The 20,884-nt window shown below is 35.7% G+C and overlaps 4 protein-coding genes across 4 annotated transcripts; 2 read left to right on the top strand and 2 right to left on the bottom strand.

Moving 5' to 3' along the window:
- The first annotated feature begins 31 nt into the window (after window positions 1-31).
- On the top strand, window positions 32-3,804 carry LOC100634132 (uncharacterized). Its single transcript, XM_003383039.2, has 5 exons — window positions 32-367; window positions 566-786; window positions 1,456-1,660; window positions 1,715-2,290; window positions 2,690-3,804. The coding sequence occupies exons 1-5, from the start codon at window positions 242-244 to the stop codon at window positions 3,578-3,580; spliced, it is 2,019 nt and encodes a 672-aa protein (XP_003383087.2). The 5' UTR covers window positions 32-241; the 3' UTR covers window positions 3,581-3,804.
- Window positions 3,805-4,895: 1,091 nt separating this feature from the next.
- Window positions 4,896-15,618, bottom strand: LOC105314285 (uncharacterized). Its single transcript, XM_020000495.1, has 29 exons — window positions 15,291-15,618; window positions 15,212-15,242; window positions 15,053-15,152; window positions 14,849-14,974; window positions 14,616-14,735; window positions 13,349-13,458; window positions 13,113-13,298; window positions 12,484-12,808; window positions 12,287-12,366; window positions 12,044-12,173; window positions 11,937-11,990; window positions 11,784-11,887; window positions 11,330-11,687; window positions 10,787-11,005; window positions 9,903-10,028; window positions 9,253-9,572; window positions 8,915-9,053; window positions 8,766-8,861; window positions 8,456-8,674; window positions 8,234-8,404; window positions 7,548-7,850; window positions 6,863-6,967; window positions 6,553-6,675; window positions 6,417-6,490; window positions 6,225-6,322; window positions 5,512-5,608; window positions 5,298-5,337; window positions 5,164-5,232; window positions 4,896-5,105 (listed from the first exon to the last, which is right to left on the bottom strand). The coding sequence occupies exons 1-29, from the start codon at window positions 15,448-15,450 to the stop codon at window positions 4,950-4,952; spliced, it is 4,239 nt and encodes a 1,412-aa protein (XP_019856054.1). The 5' UTR covers window positions 15,451-15,618; the 3' UTR covers window positions 4,896-4,949.
- Window positions 15,619-16,259: 641 nt separating this feature from the next.
- Window positions 16,260-18,158, bottom strand: LOC105313902 (ras-related protein Rab-7L1-like). Its single transcript, XM_011407692.2, has 6 exons — window positions 17,991-18,158; window positions 17,524-17,579; window positions 17,333-17,348; window positions 17,108-17,277; window positions 16,888-17,015; window positions 16,260-16,520 (listed from the first exon to the last, which is right to left on the bottom strand). Exons 1-6 carry the CDS (start codon window positions 18,118-18,120, stop codon window positions 16,406-16,408), a joined length of 615 nt encoding a protein of 204 aa, XP_011405994.1. The 5' UTR covers window positions 18,121-18,158; the 3' UTR covers window positions 16,260-16,405.
- A 44-nt stretch (window positions 18,159-18,202) lies between these two features.
- Window positions 18,203-19,669, top strand: LOC100633878 (ras-related protein Rab-7L1-like). The gene is made up of 6 exons (XM_003383037.3): window positions 18,203-18,399; window positions 18,464-18,519; window positions 18,618-18,633; window positions 18,692-18,873; window positions 19,004-19,128; window positions 19,398-19,669. Exons 1-6 carry the CDS (start codon window positions 18,282-18,284, stop codon window positions 19,519-19,521), a joined length of 621 nt encoding a protein of 206 aa, XP_003383085.1. The 5' UTR covers window positions 18,203-18,281; the 3' UTR covers window positions 19,522-19,669.
- Window positions 19,670-20,884: the final 1,215 nt, after the last annotated feature.

The following is a 20,884-nucleotide window of genomic DNA, read 5'->3' as shown; positions in this document are numbered from 1 at the left end:
ACCTGCGGAAGCGGATAATTTTTCGCATTCCTGCGGGCAGGAAGGCATCCGCCATTATTGTTGTGGGATAGGAGAAAGGAGGAGAGAAAGAAGGGGCCAATAAGAGGAGGAGAAGTAGATTCGACAGCACTTCCTTCCGCATTGTTAGCAGCTAAAAAAGTAATTCAGTTAGTTTTTTCTCTCGTTCTAATATTTGCTTGATATCTGCTCGGGGAGAGCTACAGAAAGTAAAAGCAGGAAAATGTCAAATCTCACCCCAAAGAAAAGCGCCCCGCTTCAACAGAGCATCGCTGCTACATCAGGGCGAAGGGTCTACGAGGTTTACCGCCAAGGATTTCTACTCAAAGCCCACAGCGGAGTGAGAAAGGTAATTACGATTTTATTGTTTGTAAAAGCGTGCAGGGAAGAGAGAAGCTAACCTCGTTAAAAATAACAATATCAAATTAAAGCACCCAACTCCAATAACAATTGCTCGGCTTGTACTGCACCATTCCACCATTTGTTGTATCCACATTCTCCCCCTTGTTGCCAGACAATAATCCTATTGTTCTCCTTCTCCTTTCAGACCCTCAAACGCTACTGGTTTGTCCTCTTTGAGCAGAAAGACCTCCTAGCCTTCTTGTCATTTGCAGATGAGGACCATTACCTTGAGAAAAAGAAAAATGAAGGTTTCTTTCGAATCGACGATGCGACATCGATCGACGTGCTACCTGGCTACATGGGCCGCAAAAACGCCTTTTGTATTACGACACCGAGAAACAAATACTACCTGGTGTCTGAGAGCAGGTAAGGGGGAGCATGTTTGTATGTCTCTGATTTTTCTCACACCAGCCCTGTCACACTGTAGAGTGTATATTGTTGCTATTCACACACACACTTACACACACACTTACACCCATACAATCTGATATGTAATTATTTGCACACACGCTTACACATAATAATACATCTACTCCCACTCAGTCTTAAATAAACTAGCCTCTAATTCTTATCTGTCAATAAAAGCATCGTGGCCTTCTATAGGAGCTATTAAGCAATCACTCATCATGAAGTTCAGTAGTTTGTTGTGACTAATTGGAGATGTACACACACACCCAATGCACTAGCTAATTGATCATAATTGTCAACTAATTCATTTTGAAGGAGAGAGAGAGAGAGCGTGAGGTAGCAACTGTCATTGTTTGTCCAATGGGCTTTTGATATCTGTGGCTTGTTTGTACTTCATTACAAGAAAGCTTTTAGAGAGGGAAATACAGGGGAAAGAGAGAGGAAGAGGAGAGAGAGAGAGGGGGAGAGAGAGAGAGGGGGAGAGAGAGAGAGAGAGAGAGAGAGGGAGGGAGGGAGGGAGAGAGAGAGAGAGAGAGAGAGCAATAGAAAAATAGCATCAGTCACATGTTCTACACGCACAAGTAACAATTAATTAATTCGTAATTATTATTAAAATTCTATTTTTAGATATGAGATGCATCATTGGTTGCTTGCCCTACACGAAGCAATGGATAAATACAAACAGCACACACTGCAAAGGAAAAAAAAACAAAGATCCTCGTCTACCTCTGGAGCTGATAACACACCAGTAGCAGCTGGAGGGGCTTCACCAAGCATTGGAAAGACTCCGCCTCGTATTAAACCATCTCGTCCAGCTCCGCCCGTCCCACAAGTAATTGGACTAACACGTTAAATAAGTATTCATTTAATTAAATTTATTTTTTAGGGTAAAAGGAAAGAGAACGAGCCGCCAAACATGATCCCACCACACGAAGGACACATGCAAGAGCTAGTCTCTCCGCTCCATGGCATGTCCTCGCCTACGACTTCTCCACTGGACGCCATTGTTGCTGGCCTATTGGCAGAGTCCAACGAAATGGGAGAGGTTGAGTATAACTTGAACGAGGAGGACGAGGGAGAAAATGGAGACGAAACCACAACCAACCACACCTTTCACCCTCCTGATGAGGAAATATCCAACTTAGCACCTTCGAAAAATGGAGCCACTTCAACCTCAATGCCTGCCCTTAACAATGTCAGTGGAGACGGATCCAAAGAAGGAACGGAATCACCAGAAAACTTTTCCGGACCAAGTTCTCAAGACAACGACCAGTTTGTGTCTAGTTATGATGGCAGCGGTCGTAATACAATCCCGATGGATGGTCGTGGCCACCTGCATCAAAAGAAGATGAGTAGGAAGAGGAGCAGCACTAAAGGGATGAGGTCTGTTTCTCCTCCTAATATCCCTCCTCCCCCTCCCCCTGATAGTCTCAGTGCTGCCGGACAGAAAGAAGGCGAAGAAGTGAGAACAGAAATAAACTGTAATGTTGAGAATGGAATGAATGAGTCAAAGCAACCCGTTGAGACTGAAATATAAAGACTTTGTCTGATTAGCATTAGCTTTACAAAGAGACTCCTACTATATTGCATGATTTATGTACTTAACTCCCTCCCTCCACCTCTCTTTACCCACAAATACATGTATGAACTATGATATAGGAGCTACTATGAATATATTATTATCAGGTCTTTATTATTATTATTATTATTATTGTGTATCATATTAATCATTTTTATGCACTTTTTCATTATTATTATTATTATTACTATTATCATTAAACTATTATTGCTATAGTATTATTATTATTATTATTATTATTATTACTAATGATATTTAATTGGGTTTTTTCGTTGCCATTAGGTTTTGACAGATTTTGGCGACGCATTAAAAGAAATGAAAAGTGAATTGCAATCAAAAATAGCAAGCGGAGACGTACAGAATCCTAAACCCCTCCCACCACTTCGCACCTCATCCCTCGCAACCAAAGACCCCAAAACATCCAGTGAGGGAGACACCAGCGTCAAGAGCTACTTAGACGAAGCCTTTCAAGAGGAGGATAGTAAGCAGTACCAATTTGAGGACGAAGAGCACCTTGCCTTGAAAACAAAAACTCACCCCGAGGGTATGCCCCCGGGCATTCTAAAGAAGGGCCACGAGGGCAAGAGGAATGTTGGTTTTAAAGATAGCAAACGTAACACTCCGTCGTACGAGCCTAGGATTGACAGAGAAGACAGGCCACTCTCAGTCATTGAAGCGAAAAAGAAGCTCTTTGGAGACAAAGAGACAAAAGTTGCTCTATACAGGCGCTCTTACTCACAAGACGATGACAAGAAGGAAGATGTCGGTAATGAGACTAGTGTCGTCGCTCAGTCGTCTCCGAGTGGCAGTCAAGGGTTGGATGATCAAACCGACGAGTTGCTGAGATCAATTGAAAATGCTTTTGAAAGTACGAGCTACATGGAAGAGAAGCCAGCTGGTGATAAGAGGCGTACTCCACCACCTGTTCCTAATCAAGCCGAAGGGAGAAAGAGCTTTAGTGTAATGGTAGGAGAGGATAAGAGCTCACCCATCCCTCCCCCATCTCTACCACCACCTGTACGCCACACTGCCTCTCTTGAAGAGGAGAATAATGAAGGAGCAGCTTTCACTGAGCAAGCAGAGCCTAATGGAGTCCCACAAGCCTGGTCAGCTATAGCCACCAATGGTAATCTCAATCCTGATCAGAATCCAGTCTATCGATCTTTAGTATGAAGGGAAGACCATTTTATTCTGTATTAGAGAGCAGAGACTTTTCTCTAGTTCATTCACTCAGTCATTCACTGCATATACCTTCACCAAACTTCTCTTATTGAACTCAGACCATCTCTCTCTCTCTCTCTCTCTCTATCATTAACTAGTCTTGCAGACATCAGTCACTCGTGCGTGTGTGTGTGTTTATCATGTTAAAGATTGCACAATCATAATAGATACAAACATACAGTCTTGATATTGGAATGCTATTTTTGTTCGTGTGTGTTTATTTGTATGTCATCATTCACGTGTGTCCTTGTGTGTGTGTGTTTCCCTTTTCAAGAATCATCAAATTTTGTTTTAAATTTAAAATAAATAAAATTATATAGAGACACAAGGAAGAAGAGAGAGAATACTACTTTAAATAGCAGGCCACCTGGCAAAATGCAGGCTAACTAGCTAATAGGGAAGGTATAAAATATTTAAAATTCTACAACTCTTTACAGAATTCCTATAGTAACTGGCACTAGCCAGAAATTGCTCAACTGTTGACATAAACACTAGCACTGGTTGCCTAGGTGAAGAATCAATACAACTAAACAATGTATTGTGACACTAGCAGTTAGTACATATCAACTATCATGGATCATTGTCATTATTATGATATTGCTAGTATTGAGAGAGCTAATCTACCAAGAAGTGACATCACACTATTATAATTATAAGAAATAGTATAATGTAATTTTCCTCCACACCTTTGTACTCAATCACCACCCACTCAAAACTCAACCACTCCTTTATGACTCCTCAAGTAGATCCACACAATAAGTATTCATTTAATTGTATGTCTGTATACATATGTCACAGGTGTGTTGTTCTCCCTTAGAAAGACAATGTAGCACATCTGTATATGTAATTTGTAATTTATAGCTACAATGCTATACTGCTAACAATGTTCATTACAATCACATCGTGGGATAGATTGGTGTAGCAATGCATAAATTGATGTAGTACAATAAACCAACCACATGCCAATCACATTGCTCAACCAGTGTTATATCCAGTGGATTCTGTAAGCACCATGTACTGTACGTGCACTTAATGAGAGGAAGTGTTTGTAAGCAACCTCCAAATAGGGTATCAATACCACATGTAATGTCACTCCTAATGATGTAGTAGGTAGATTATGAGATATGTGATATAATAACGGGAGATTGCCTTTAATTTTTAGAAATTACAAAATCAGAAATTGCTATAGGCCATGGTATTTGTCAGAAATTTGCTCCAAAATCTGACACCAATCACCCCAGCTATTATTACACTTTCTGATACTATATTGATTTGCTTCTTTTGTGAGTATAATATCACTTCAAAAATTTTATTAATTTTCTTATATTTTCCCCTTAAAACGGTTAAATTTCTTGTGCTGTTGGAGAAGTTCCTGAAAGAAAGAGCATGTCTCATCATTAACTGAATTCTTTAGAAAAGAAATATCAGCAGAGCTTAAAATCTTGATCAAATAAAACACACCATTTAACAACAGCCCCTAATTGAATAAATAAATAAATAAATAATTATTATTAAGAAAAAATAAATGATTATACTTTAATTTCTGGTTGTATAGGAGAGAGTTTAATGTTGGTAATATATTGAGCAACACAATGTACAGCAAACTGCAATGAAGAGGAAAGAGAATGTAGATTACTAAATGACTTTGATATGTTAATATCTTTCAAACCTTAGCAAACCATTCCTGTCTGCAAAACAATTCCATTAAACTATTGAGAAAGAGAGAGGGAGGGAGAGAGAGAGAGTGAGACAGAGATAGAGAGAGTCAGAGGGAGAAAGGGAGAGAAAGAGGAGGTTGAAATAAAAAAGAAATGTGAACAAGGTACAAACTACAAAGCATTGTACATGTATATCTATCATTATTACTATCAAGCAGTGCTCACTTGTTTAATGTTGAGATGCATAGTTTAATGCCATCATTGACAGTTGAGCCAACGGCTGTCAATTCTTGAGAAAGGGACACAATCACGCAAATAAACTGTAAATATCAAAGCTAAGGAAATGCAAGAAATAAACAGCCACAATCCTGTTTTCAAACTTTAACTTAATTCACACGAATACAAGTTGCGCCTACAAGCAATGGAGGTAGGGCACAGAATGCCTTTCATAACCATTAGCTTAAATTACAGCAATCATGATTATGAAAACATGAAAGCTAACCTAACAGGATTTGCTTATTTATTTGTGCAAAACTAAACAATATTGACATTAGATATTGATAACTACAATACATTGATTAAAGAGTGAAAACAGCCTACCTACGTGTACATGTACTTTGGTCAAGTTTTGCCAAAAATAAAAAGGAGGGAATTCTCCATTTTTATATTTTTCGTGATACATATACATGTTTTTATGTTGTGTAGAAAGCTTGAGCTGATTCTGATAAAAATTGGAATTTTTATGAATTTTTAAAGTTGCTCAAAAAGTCATACTATATTATTTATAAGGCTTGTCAACTCATGAAGCATGCTTTGTGGGAAACCTTGTGTACATGTACATGTACTATACATAATGTATAAAGACATACTGGTACTATCCCTTGTGTGTCAAATTTTAATGTACATGTACATGTACATGTATAGCTATTGTAGGATATTGAAGATGACTGTCATGAGTGGACTGAGACTGAGAGTTTGGGAATGAGTTTGAACCAGTACCAGTATGAGACTCTCTGTAGCTAGCAAGACACTACAACTACAAGGGGAAAGGAGTGAGAGAGAGAGAGAGAGAGAAAAGAAAGAAGAGAAATACAATCATAAATATGTATTTAATAGCATACAGCACTTACTCTTTAATACATGACTCATTAATTATTGATAAACCATGATATAGCACATGGAGCATCTGAGCATCCAATCCAACCTAATTAATTAATAAACCACACCCATCAATTAATAAAGAGAGTAATAATTAGCAGTACATACTTGACGTGGCAGTGAAGCTAATTGAGTTAATAATTGAACTGAGAGTTTAATTAATGCGTTCCTTTTATTAGTGACAAGGAATGACTGTTGAGAAATTAATATGTGGACACACTTTGTGACTACCTTTTGGAGAGGAGAGAGGGGGGAGAGAGAGAGGGGGAGAGAGAGAGAGAGAAAGAGAGAGAGGAGAGGAGAGAGAGAGAAAGGGTAGAAAACAAATAAGAAAAAAAGTAAAGAAAGGAAGAATGACAAGAATTATAAAAAGAAGAAAGCAAACGAGGAACTTCATAAAAGTGAAGTTCTATAATACCTTTCCCAGCCAATGGCGGGTTAGAACTCTCTTTTCATGGGAGATGGACGAAGACAACTTTAAGAACATTAGCCACAAGAGACAAAAACACAACTGACCATCAAACTACAGAGGAAGAAGAGACACGCATTAATGACTATAGGAGTATCGTATTACAGTAGACATGGTGTATACATGTAATTGATCAATTATACGCATTAGTACGTATTACAAATAAAATACAAATAAAATTAGTAACAGGTTCAAAATGACTATAACATGCATACATGAGCTACAATACACTAACATCAATGATACACTATAACATCAATGATACACTATAACATCAATGATATACTAACATCAATGATACACTATAACATCAATGATACACTATAACATCAATGATACACTAACATCAATGATACACTAACATCAATGATACACTAACATCAATGATACACTAACATCAATGATACACTAACATCAATGATACACTAACATCAATGATACACTAACATCAATGATACACTAACATCAATGATACACTAACATCAATGATACACTAACATCAATGATATACTAACATCAATGATACACTAACATCAATGATACACTAACATCAATGATATACTAACATCAATGATACACTAACATCAATGATACACTAACATCAATGATACACTAACATCAATGATACACTAACATCAGTAGGAGACTGAATGAAAGAAGACTCCAACACTTGATCCATAGCATCAGTATCATCCATCAAAGCCTTCAATGATAATTGTACTCTGCATAATGCATTGTAATGACTAATACTACCCCTCCCTCCATCTTTCTCAGACAGTAAGAGCCCTATAAGTTGCTCCTCCATTGGAGTCTCAGTGGATAATAGTTCAAGGATACTGGACTGTGAGGCTAGTAAGAAAATGAATGATTCATCAGTAGAGAGAACTGACAGTAATGAGAGAGGAGAGGATTGAGGGATGGGACCATTTGGTGACACCTAAAATAATAAATACACACACATTGTATACACAATTTATTTAAAATAATGATTAAAAGTGTAAACTAAAAGGTTATTTAACTAAGTCCCATTATATAATAATTCTAACCATGCAGTATTATACCATTTATAAATGTACTAAATACTATTAATATTATAATTCAAAGAGACTGTGTTAAGGCCCCCTAGCAACATTTGTGGTTACTTTGATCTTGTAAGCAACATGTTGCCAGAACTATAGAAGGCTGTTCTATTTCTGGCAACATGTTGCTTACAAGATCAAAGTAACCACAAATGTTGCCAGCAACGTGTTGCCTAGTGTATGAAGGCCTTAATGAACATGAATCCATAGCCACAGTAGGTGGTGGACAGTAGTGACTCACGTTAGTAATAACTTGTTCTTCTATTGAATTCCAATAAGTTATACATTCACCATTAACTGTTGGAGTGTCTTGTCTCTTTTTCTTTTCATCTGAAACTGGGTTAGTTAAAAGTTCGAGCTTTAACAGCATCTCCATGCTAAACAATACTGCCGATTTTAGATCACAAGATTTCTAATTAAAAAGCAGCTAGTTACAACAGCCAAGCACAAGTACAGTGCTAACTTGTGATAGCTCTTCATCTTTCTCTTCCAGTTCAGTCAAGAGCTCTTTAAACCACTTACAGGCAGAGCCCCAGTCCCTCCTGTGGTTTTTATGATCGTAGGACTTTCTCTTCTCCTTTTTTCTATTCAATAATGTTACTTCACTAGTTCTAGCTAGGAGTAATAATAAATGAACTACTGGTTCTTGATGATTGAGAATAATACTGGAATTAACAAGAACCTAAATAATATTAGGAATAAATGAAGAGAGAGAGAAAGAGAGAGAGAGAGTGAGAGAGAGAGAGAGGGGGGGGGGGAAAGAGTTAACTCACTAAAGCTGTCATGGACCAGTGTATCAGGATAGTTAATACTTTAACAATAAAAATGTCATTTTCTTGTGAAAAAGAGAGTGGGACCGACTCCATGATCTGTAAAAATAATAATAATAATATCCTCTTCTAAGTTTCCATTCAGCACTCACCATTAGCGATGGAGTCAAGTGTTGAATAAAAGTCTCCAGTTTCTTAATAATTCTCTCATCATCACTAATGAGACACTGAATAGGAGGAGAATTCACTTCGTCATCGCACGACAAAATATTCTTTATGACTTTAGAATACCTATACAAGAGAGAGGGGGGGGAAGGAACAAAGCAGAGGACAAAAGGATAATAAATTAAAGGATAAAGGATAAAGGATAGAAGGATAAAGGGTGAAAGGAGAGAGGGAGAAAGGAGAGAGGGTGAAAGGAAGAAGGTATATGAGACACTATATATGTATGTGTGATTGTTGATATACTGAGGTGATTCAATTAACATACTTCTTAGGCCAGAGTGAATACATGTGACCACTGACACACTTGACCAATGAAACATGTAATGACTTCATTTGACTATAAGAGTCTGATAATAGCAGCTCCTGTATCACCCTGCACACCTCATTAGAATCAGAATCAGAATCAGTATCAGTATCAGGATCAGGATCAGTGCATTGAATCAAGGATTTGTGAATAATGGTAGCTAGTTGATCAAAGGGAGATGAAGAAGGGCAGGACTCCATCATAGAATAAAGAAATGGTAAATTTTTAAACAACAACAGATGAACTGCAGCAGTGACATTAGCAGCATTAATACTCAGGATCTGAAATAATACATGTAGAATAAATAATACTACTTTAAAGACAAATGCAAATCTCTTTCACTCTAAATCTTTCTCAAAGTTTCCTACTTTAATTTTAAAATCTAATTAATCCAAAGAATTATCTCCTAAGTTAGGCAAACCAGCTCACCCAACACCCAATAGCATATTTGCAAATTGTACTACCTTTTGAGGGACAAATGAGCTGTGCTTGAATACAAACATTATGCTCAATATTCAATTAGCAAGCAATGAGTGATGAGGTTATGTGTACATACTGAATTTTTTAGACTGTACATTATAAATAATGTAGTTAGCAATATACAACTGTACCTGTCCATTCCAGTTAGTGAGAGATGAAGTGGATGAGAGAGGAACTGAGAGCAAGTGGTTTAATGTTCCTTCAATTTGTAGGCTTGTCTCTTTTGTAAATCTCAGCTCCAATACACACAAGCACCTCTAGAGACGAAGGAATAATGACCAGTGGATATGTGTTTAAAAAGTAACAAAAACTGAGGAAAATTTTAAAGCTAATTTTCAGAAAAAAACCATAGGCTATAGCCTTGGGTAATTTTCAAAATTTTGGCATTTTCTTAAAATGGCCGTAACTTGGAAAATTAAAGTCGGAATCACCTCAAACTTTCTACACAGCATAAGGACATCAATATGCATTAGAAAATCTAATAAAAATTTGGGGTGATTTCAGAGCCATTTTTTCGAAAATACCATGGGCTATAGCCTTAGGTATTTTTCAAAATTTTGACATTTTCTTAAAATGGCTGTAACTTGAAAAATTGAAGTCGGAATCACCTCAAACTTTCTACACAGCATAAGGACATCAATATGTATCAGAAAATCTAATAAAAATTTGGGGTGATTTCGGAGCCATTTTTTCAAAAATACCATGGACTATAGCCTTGGGTAATTTTCAAAATTTTGACATTTTCTTAAAATGGCTGTAACTTGGAAAATTGAAGTTGGAATCATTTCAAACTTTCTACACAGCATAAGGACATCAATATGTATCAAAAAATGTAATAGAAATTTGGGGTGATTTCGGAGCCATTTTTTCGAAAATACCATGGGCTATAGCCTTGGGTATTTTTTTAAATTGGCTTATAAAAATCCAATTTTGATTGATATGTCAGCTTCAAAATGCATCAGAAAATGTAATAAGAATTTTGTCGATGGTACACATATTTGATTAAATGTTTTACCATTAAATATTCAGAGATAGGCAATAGAGTGGATGGCATTGGTAAAGCTTCTCCATTATAAAGAAGACACAGATCATTAGTAGGTGACCAGCTCAACTGTACTGAGGAATGATTCATCCTTTTAATACTCTCAGCTCCTCTTTCAATGGTAGAGACTGAGTGATAGTATTTTGTTTGGATTAATTGAAAATATAAAACAGCCGGGAACAAGAAATCAGCCTAAAAGAAAAGAAAAGAAAAGAAAAGAAAAAATTAATAATAATATTATCACTAGTGTTTTGTTTATTAAACCACTCATTATTATTGTAATTCATCATTGTCAATTTAATAATAATAATAATAATAATAATAATAATAATAAATTAAGAATATGATGCAACATGTAATTCTAATAATATGTGCTAACTGGTATGTCATTTCATCTCTCAAAATACATCAAATATCAATAGTATTGAGTTACGTACACCTTATCTAATTAACTTTTAAACTGTACAAAAAATGCAATCATATAAACATGTTTAAGTGTACAGAGTTTTTACTTACATTCTGGAGTGTTGCAAGAAGCAATGGAGTATACACTTCATTGACAATACCTGTCAGTTTCTCTCTCATCCCTTCGTGCTGTCTCCCTTTACAAAAGAGGTCCAGTGGGATATTACTGATGAATAAAGAGAAAGCATCCATAGACATAAGGAGGCCAGAGAGTACAGAGGAGGAGGAGGCATGTGGAGCTATTAAGCTTGAGCTATTGCTTTCTCTCCTTCTCTTCTTGGCTGATGATCTTTTGGTAGCGGTTATTTGATCTACCAGTGGTAATTGAATCTCTTTGAAATGCTTGAGGAAGCTATCAAATATCTCAAGGGATTGTGCAACAGGTAAAATTCTCAATAGCATTGATAATCTTTAACAGAGAGAGGGAGAGGGAGAAAGAAAGAAGGAGAGAAGCAAGGCAGTAAAAGAGAAAGGGCAAAGAATATGCTTTCATTTAATTCATTACATTTTCTCTGTGGATTGATAAAATAACGGTTTAATTCCTAATTGCTTTACTGCCTCTTGTGATACTTTGATAGACCCAAGAACACAACTAAGAAATAATGGTATCTATAAGAAAAATATTACTATTATCATTATTATTAAATTTATTGTTTACCTGACGTAATTTACCATAAAACGATGCAACAGTGTCAGAAAAATTGGCAATAAACTATTAAAAAATAATATCAAATTGTCCCCCCCTCTCTCTCATAGTTCACTCACTTTTCCATTTTCCACGAGCTCCTTCGGTAGTGTAAGTAGCAGTGACCAGATATCAGGGAGTAGCGGCTCTATCAGTAAATGATTGAGTCTCAACATTGATTCAAGGCACATAAAAACAGTGTCAATGTTACTAAAAATAAAAGCAATAGAAATAGAAAGTGAAGAAATAGTAAAAGATGCTAAGAAATTGACTTAAACTTTCTATAGAGACATCAGAAAATGATAGTACTAGCAATGCATTACTTGAGTGTAGTTTTCATTGAAATGATGTTTGAAAGTAGTTGAAGCTTTTGGAATTGTCCATCATCTTTATCTTCAGTGATCTTCAGCATAAATTATTATAAAAATAACACAATGATTGTTATAGGGAAAGAAAGGAACAGAAGTGGCAGAAAAAGGGAAGGAGAAGAGAAAATAATGACATGTACATGTACATGTACCTGGTATACACCATACTCTTTAAGCAGTGACAATAATTTTCCGATATTATCTAACACAGGATCAGACTCAGAACCAATCACTGATTCCATCATCAATGAAACTTGATTTATTGATCTCAAATGACTTTTACTCTCGATATAATTATCAACCACAGTCATATCTTCCTCTCCTTTGTTCTCTTCTCCTGTCTCCTCTTCCTCTCTCTCTCCTTCCTCCTTCATTTCCTTGGAAACCATTGCCATGGTGATGTGAACTCCCAGTGTTTGGAGAAGTTTCAAAAAGAAAAGAAACTCCTTTTCTTTATGTAACTTTCTACCAGTTACCCTAATCATAAATAAACACAAGTCCTGAAACCTTTTAATCGTTATTGTACAGCTCAAAAGATTTGAGCTAAATAGTACTACATATTGGTATAGCCAGAAACTTTTGAGGAATTAAATTTTCATAAATCCACCAAAAAAAATTTTTGTAGATTTCATTTTTGTGAACAACATTCTGCCGTCTTGTACCGTATTAGCTGAATTTTTGCAGATTTTAATTTTGCTAATCTTAACAAAATTGTAACATCAAAAAAAGTTAAGTTCCTCAAAAGGCACCAGCTATACAGATTGTAATATACATGACTTACTTGTTCTGTTTGAGTAATATTTCAAACATAAAAGGTAACGCCCCATTCACAATTAAAGACGAAGAGTGTTCGGATATTTGACTCAAAGTATCAAACATTTGATTAACAAAACTGGTGGGTGTGGCCAAGCCCAAAGTAGGTGTGGCTTCAAGTGCAAGTACTGAACCATATTCGGGTAAAAAATCACTGAAATGTAAAAGGTGACTTTTTGATAATATTTCATACACATGTAGTACCTTGTAAATAAATATCCTAAAATATCTTCAATTGATGATCGAAAGGTTTTGTCTTGTTGATGGACCAAAGACAAAAAAGAAGACAAATTATTGCAAATACTGGAATAGACCTAACAGAAAATGGATCTATTAAATTATAATAATTGCAAAAAATTACTACTGAAGGCTTTTTATTTTGATTGGAATTTGTACCAGAAAACATAATGACATTAGTAGTTCCATGTCACAAAATCAGCAACAATTTAAGCAAAAACCCATTAGTTTCGTTGTCATGATATCCGTGACAAGCAAAACCCATTAGTTCCGTTGTCACAAAAGCCGTGACAAGCAAAAACCCATTAGTTCCGTTGTCACGAAATCCGTGAAAAACAAAAACCCATTAGTTCCGTTGTTACAAAATCCGTGACAAGCAAAACCTATTAGTTTTGTTGTCACAAAATCTGTGACAAGCCCAATTTTGAAGCAACTTAAAAATTTGTAAAAAAATTCCAAATTTAATCGGAATCAACTCAAACTTGCTACACAACATAAGTACATGTATATGCATCAGAAAATGTAATAAAAATGGAGAATTCTCTTCTTGTCAATTTTGCTAAAATTTGGCCAATGACCATGTACTATAGTACAGGGACTTTTACCTGATTTTGGAGCAACTTTTAAAAATTCGTAAAAAATCAAAATTTAATCGGAATCAACTCAAACTTGCTACACAACATAAGTACATGTATATGCATCAGAAAATGTAATAAAAATAGAGAATTCTCTTCTTGTCAATTTTGCCAAAATTTGGCCCGTGACCATGTACTATAGTACAGGGACTTTTACCTGATTTTGGAGCAACTTTTAAAAATTCGTAAAAAATCAAAATTTAATCGGAATCAACTCAAACTTGCTATACAACATAAGTACATGTATATGCATCTGAAAATGTAATAAAAATGGAGAATTCTCTTTTTGTCAATTTTGCCAAAATTTGGCCGGTGACCATGTACTATAGTACAGGGACTTTTACCCAATTTTGGAGCAACTTTTAAAAATTTGTAAAAAATCCAAATTTAATTGGAATTAACTCAAACTTGCTACACAACATAAGTACATGTATATGCATCAAATAACATTATAAAAATGGAGAATTCTTTCCTTGTAATTTCCGCCGAAATACCCTGCACTATAATACAAGGCAACTTATCAAATTTAATTTTGATTGGAATCAGCTCAAACTTTATAGCACTCAATTGTTGTTATCATTATCATCATTCTCCTATACCTTTCTTGGATTGCTATGGATACGTTGCAAGTAGGACTGGTGCTTCAAAGCAATGTTGATCAGCTCAACATTATTATAACAAAACTGGACGTCACATAACAATGCAATAACTAGTGGCAACTGCAGGAAAGAATGAGAAGAGAAAGTGAACATACATTATAAAGAATAAGGAGAGAGAGAGAGAGAGAGAGAGAGTAGGGAAGGGGAGAGAGAGGGGTATGTGTGCCTAATACCATCAAGTCATGTCTCATGATTACAGCTGGAACTGGTCTCCATAGAAATATAGCCTCTACACATTTAAAAATGATATTCTTTGCTTCTTCATCTTCCATGCCTTCTTTAATAGCAACAGATAATATCTAAATGTATTAAAAATAATAATTAATTAACAGTACATAATCATGAAAATTTTAATAGTATTTAGCCCTATACTGTACTTCAATGAAAAGGGGTGTAAACGTTATCCATTCTCGTTCTTCATCTCTAATATCTTTCAAACAGTCAACAAGGAATGACCAGCATCTACAGAGATCTCTCCTTTAAAGTAATAAAAATAACAAAATAATAATTATATAATACACACCACTACTACTTACCTCTTTATTTCAATCTTCTTAGATTTTTTGTCTATGAAACAATTAATAAAATTAATTTCAATGACAGTAAAGAACTCACTTTTTCCTCCATAAAGACTGATCAACAGGTCAATGCTCCATTGGACTAGCCCAACACGTTTCCCTTTATCTTTTCCAGCCTCTAAAGAAGACCATATCTGTGCAGCTGTCTTCAATCTCTCCTTTACACCCAAAGAGGATTCATTTATCTCAGCCCACATGGCAAAGCATTGAATCTAATGACTGTCACACCCATCAAGCTAATCAAAATGGAGTAGTTTTACAGTTAAATTTCATAATAATAATAAATGCATGTAATACATTAGAAAGTAAGAGAGTTTGATGAGAGGAATTGATGAAAGGTTTGATTTTCCAAGAAATCATTAAAAATCTAGTGGACTATCTTGCATCGAACACAATTACTAAAAAAAGAATAACATTATAATGATCACAATTATAAATAATAATATTTGCACATAAATCATACACAATGAATAGTATTTCATTTAATGCTTCATAAATAATAGCAAGACTCTTGATAATAGTAATTATTAATTACATTCCATTTGATGTATGCACCTCAATCTCATTTCCAAGCATCGTTATTACTAATAAAATTTTTTTAAATTAAATTAAATTTTACTTCTTTTTGTTCTCTTCTTGTACAATATCCTGTAGCCACACTGGGTGCACCTTATTGGATCACGCGGTCTTATCTCGTTCTCCCCGTGACACTCTACAAGCAGAAAATGCAATACAAGTTTATATATCAAGCTATAGGCTACCTCCACATATGTAGATAACTGGATTACGTGAAGAAGACGCGCCTGGTGTATTCCCTGGGCCTGGAGTGCTATCCGCCATTTTTAACTACATAGATGGCTGCTGAGCTAACGCCCACGCAATTGCAGGTACTGTTTTAAAAATCAAAAATTATACTCTAATCCTTGATCCATTGTGCAAAAATGAAGTTTCAATTTTAAAACAAGAGCTTACAAGCAAAGCTTAATCACATTATGAATTAAAATAATGCTAGGTCTAATAATACAAAGGACGTGAAATTTTTAATGTAAAAACCAATTGAAACTTGGTAATAAAAATAACATCATATCATAATTATATAACAATACACATTGAAAATTTATATTTTACTCGTTCTCTCTCTCTCCCTCTTTGTTAATCGCACATGCAGTTTCTCTTCTCTGCATGATACTGCCTCTGTAGTGTTGTAATGGTGTCATTATCTTGAAGGGAGCCTTCATCAAACTGAACCATTAGATCAGACAAATCTCTGTAAATAATGAAGAAAAACCACTTTAATAATATCAGAATAATCAATAAAAAATATATATATTAAGAACTTATTAAAGTATTGGCACATTTTTCAACCAATTTACAGAATGAGTGTGGAATTTTTATAATCCTAACCAAGGCATATAAACAGCCATTTCATTTTTAAACCTTCTTTTACCTTTCTATATTGCAAGTATAAAACTAAAAATAGCATCAGCATGCGTATAACTATATTGTATATGTGCAGTGGCATAAACCTCTTAAAGGAAAAATAAAAAAAAACTTGGCATCATTTCAATGTTACTCGTTAACTTTACTTGGCAAATTGAGCTATAATAATAATAATAATAACTATTATGCCTTACTCAAGTGATACTTGCAGGTTAACATTCTCTTTTACTGAGGTCTGAAACCAACCACTGAGTTTGCATTCCTCAGTAAGAGTATCCAGTTCCTCTATGCTCACCGAATGAATGTGCTTTGGTAGATCAAACTAACAAATGGAAATGAAGAGATATAAAGAGGTAGCAAAGGCAGAAGACAAGATTTAAAAGGCTTGCAAACATCACAAAAACATTCCATTACCTTATTCACCAGTAAGATACAAGGTGGTAATTTTGTTAGTACTTTATCTGCTTCATTCTTCCATATCCTCACAGCATCCACTGTAGCCTTTCTTGTAACATCACACACTATTATAATGCCAGAGCTACCTCTAGCAAACTGTGGCATTAAACCACGGAATGCTTCTTGACCTTATATAGGAATTATTTATCATCATGGTTACTTGAATATATAAATAAAACTTACCTCCAATATCCCATAACTTGATAATAGAGCAACAACAGGAAGACATAAAAAACAGAAATAGAAAAATGAGTAAAATACAACAAGCAAAAGGATGTAGCATTTGGAGTAACAATTATTTCAGTTAATAATTACTGAGTGACATTAAAAGTGTGGGGGAGAGAGACAATGTATGTGAAAGGAAGAGAACATACTGCTAATCTGATGGTTGTGCTTTCTCCTCTCTTGATAGACTTCACAGCACAATCGACTACATAATGAAAGTACAATGACATGCCAGTGACAGAGAGAGAGAGAGAGAGGCATTTAACATAGTCCAGTTTACTTATCCACACACTATCTCATCATGTGACAAGCTATACTAACTAACTCATTATAATGGGTGCACCAGGCAATGATGAATAGACACATTTCAATATTGCCTTTGAATGATGCCAACTAGATGTTTGATAAAATTATATACAAATTCAGACAGTAGCTTTATACCAATGATCCCATTTATTATTGAGGCAGTTTATAATTGCAAAACAAAAGACTTCTCCAATCCTGTACAAATACCTCATTGCCATTACATGTATTATCATTCGATTGATTTATAGAGGTGACATAGTTAACATGAAACAATCTAACACGTATAACAATGCATTATGACTGATTTCACCTCCTATAGTCGCTTTGTGATCGCTGATAAACCTTCCCTCCGTAACACGAGCTATGAAAGAGGTCTTCCCCACGGCTGAGTCTCCTATAACGATCACTTTCTTTGTATATTCCAAAGGCGAAGAGGCCATTTTGCTCACAGCAAATATTTGTGGGAGGGGCTCAAATCATTGTGCAAAGAGTAGACGTGGCGACTTATTTATTAATAGGTGGGCGGTGGTTATAGGTGGGGCTAGTTTGCTGAAAGTGTTAATGTTGTCGTCTTGTTAGCCGATCAATATTAAAGTGGAGTATGTGCGAGTCAGTGTTCAAGGTCTTGTTAATAGGAGACCATTCCGTCGGGAAGACCACATTCGTGGCCAGCTACGTGCTGAATAAGTGGGTACCCAATCTCAAAACGACAGTAGGAGGTAGAGAAACGAATTATTGTTCTTTTCATTAAAAGCATTCCATTGTATTTCTGTTGTGTTTCAGCTGATTATGCAGTTAAATCCGTTAAATGGTCAGAAACTGAAACAATCAGATTACACGTAAGTGTTATTGTCACATGCTTGAGTCAGTTAGAATGATGATAATGATAATAATCGTGATGTTTTTCTCTCTCTCCTCCTCTTTGCACTCTTCAAAGTTGTGGGATATAGCAGGTAAGCTGTATAGATTCAGTACTAATGTGCATTCATTATCATCTCTCTCTGTCCTCAGGTCAAGAGAGGTTTCACTCAATTGCAAGGACATACTTCAGAGGTGCTTCTGGTTGTGTGGTCATGTTTGACGTGACAAACAATAAGAGTTTTGAAAGTGCACGAGAATGGAAGCAGGAACTCGATTCTAAAGTTGAGCTTCCAAATGGAGAGAAAGTACCTTGTGTACTACTGGGAAACAAGGTCAGTATAAAAGCAAGGGTTTTAACAGTTGCATTTCTATGCTCTCGTGTTGTGTATTTATTTTATTTGTTTATTAATACTTAGAGTCTTTGTTGTTCAACTTTTGTTGAGTGTGTATTCATCACTTTAGGACGATTTGGTAGACAAGAAGGTAGTCACTCAGTCACAGGTGGACAAATTCGCTAGAGAAAATGGTTTCATTCATTATTCGTTCTGCTCCGTCAAAGAAGGAAAGGGAATAACTGAACCAATGAGGTTCAAAATACATAATTATTACCAATATAACTACCTAAAGAAATTATCCAGCTGTGGATTTTAGAGAAATCATGTGTTCACATATTTTAGGAGTTTTTCAATCAATGTTTATACAGATGCAGTTGTTATAGCAGCTTTATCAAAGATTGATAAAAACAGCATGAGAATGTGACTTCTTAAAAATCCAAGGGCTATTAGAGATAACATACTCTTGTTATAACTCACTAACTTTTACTTTTTGCTCTTGTCCCCTTTGTTTTATTTGCTAGTGAGCTTATAAAGTGCATGTTGGAGCAAGAGCATTCTTCTGGTGAGGTCCTACAGGCTTTCGATAGACTAAATCCCGACATATTCGAAGAACGAAGTAACTCAGGGTGTTGCTCAAAACAATGATGTATGATTTTTGTGAAATGCTTTGATATTTTTATTGTGTTATAAAATATGAATGATAGCTATTATCAATACCTATATCATTTTATTATGATTGTTATAAAATATTATCATTAAAAGTTTTCAATCAGATCCACTGCCATTTCCATAACTTCGTCATACACTTCATCTAATGCCGCAACTGTTACGTGAAGGAATTTTAACTTGCATCCATTTGCATTCTCCTTCCACGATTTGTGGAGCAAATTCCATAGTCTAATCGTGTTCTTTGTCTCCAATGGCTTCACATGAGATGAATTCATTGTAAGCCAGACCCCACTGGTGTTCTCCTTGGTTAAAAGATAAGAAGCATACTTTTTTATCAATTGTACAAAGTTCAGTTCCAAACGTGAGAGACACGAAGGAGGAAGTAGCGAAAAGAACATGGCAAAGAAAGCTTCAAGGTCTGTCAACTCCTTGAATATATCTGGTAGAAACCAGTCCATATCAAAGTAGCTTAAAGACTGAGAGGAAGCTTCCAAGCACTTTTGGTAAATGGAGGGTGGGAAAGCATTAGCAAGGCTCAGCTCCACTTTCTTTACATTACCAACTAGGAGTGGTCTCAGTGCCTCAAATTTCTCCTCATCCAAAACAATCCTTTCTATCCTAACGGTATCGACAATGATCTTCAAATCTGATGGTATCAGAATCTTCTTTGTAATGTACGTAAAAGAGACAGTGTTCAATCTTATCTCATCGAAAGCTGACAGAGCAAAGTGAAGCGGTTCAATGTCAAGGAGACGATAAACAAACAAAGACTTGTTGCAATTTTGAGGCATCACTTGCTTCTCAATCTCTCCGTTGCTGCTACCACTGACTTTTATATTACGGAGTGTCACAGATTCTTGCATATCAGCTGAACATTTAGCTGTGGTCAAGTAAGACAATATGAGGCTTACAAACTCTCCTTTATCAAAGAACAATCCCTGGAGAATCAAATCCTGGAAGACTTGGCTCTTCTTGTAAAGGTCACACAAAGCTGGCCCAAGGCCTAATGAAGGCTCTGGGAATTTCGGTCTCACAATTTTGAGATGAAGAGTAGTGAGGCTGTGATATAAAGAGGGCAATACGTCTGATAGCAAAGATAGACATTTAATATCACAAGCATGCATGCTAATGGAGAGGTGCTTCAGTACAGGCAGTGATAAAGCAACTGATTGGATGAGACTTGAAGTAGAGACACTAAAAGGCGAATAATTGCCTCCATCTTCCTTGAGAACAGCTGGTGGTAGAAACACTAATGTCTCAAGCTCTGAAGAAAAAGACTCAAAAAAAGATCGAAAAGATTTGCTAAGATGCGGCAAAATTTTTTTAGAATCAGACTCGC

The sequence above is a fragment of the Amphimedon queenslandica genome, unplaced genomic scaffold (assembly GCF_000090795.2).
Source record: "Amphimedon queenslandica unplaced genomic scaffold, v1.1 AMPQUscaffold_13516, whole genome shotgun sequence".
Taxonomy (NCBI): Eukaryota; Metazoa; Porifera; class Demospongiae; order Haplosclerida; family Niphatidae; genus Amphimedon; species Amphimedon queenslandica.
Note: the sequence above shows the minus strand (reverse complement) of the source record. Positions and strands in the feature narration are given on the sequence as shown.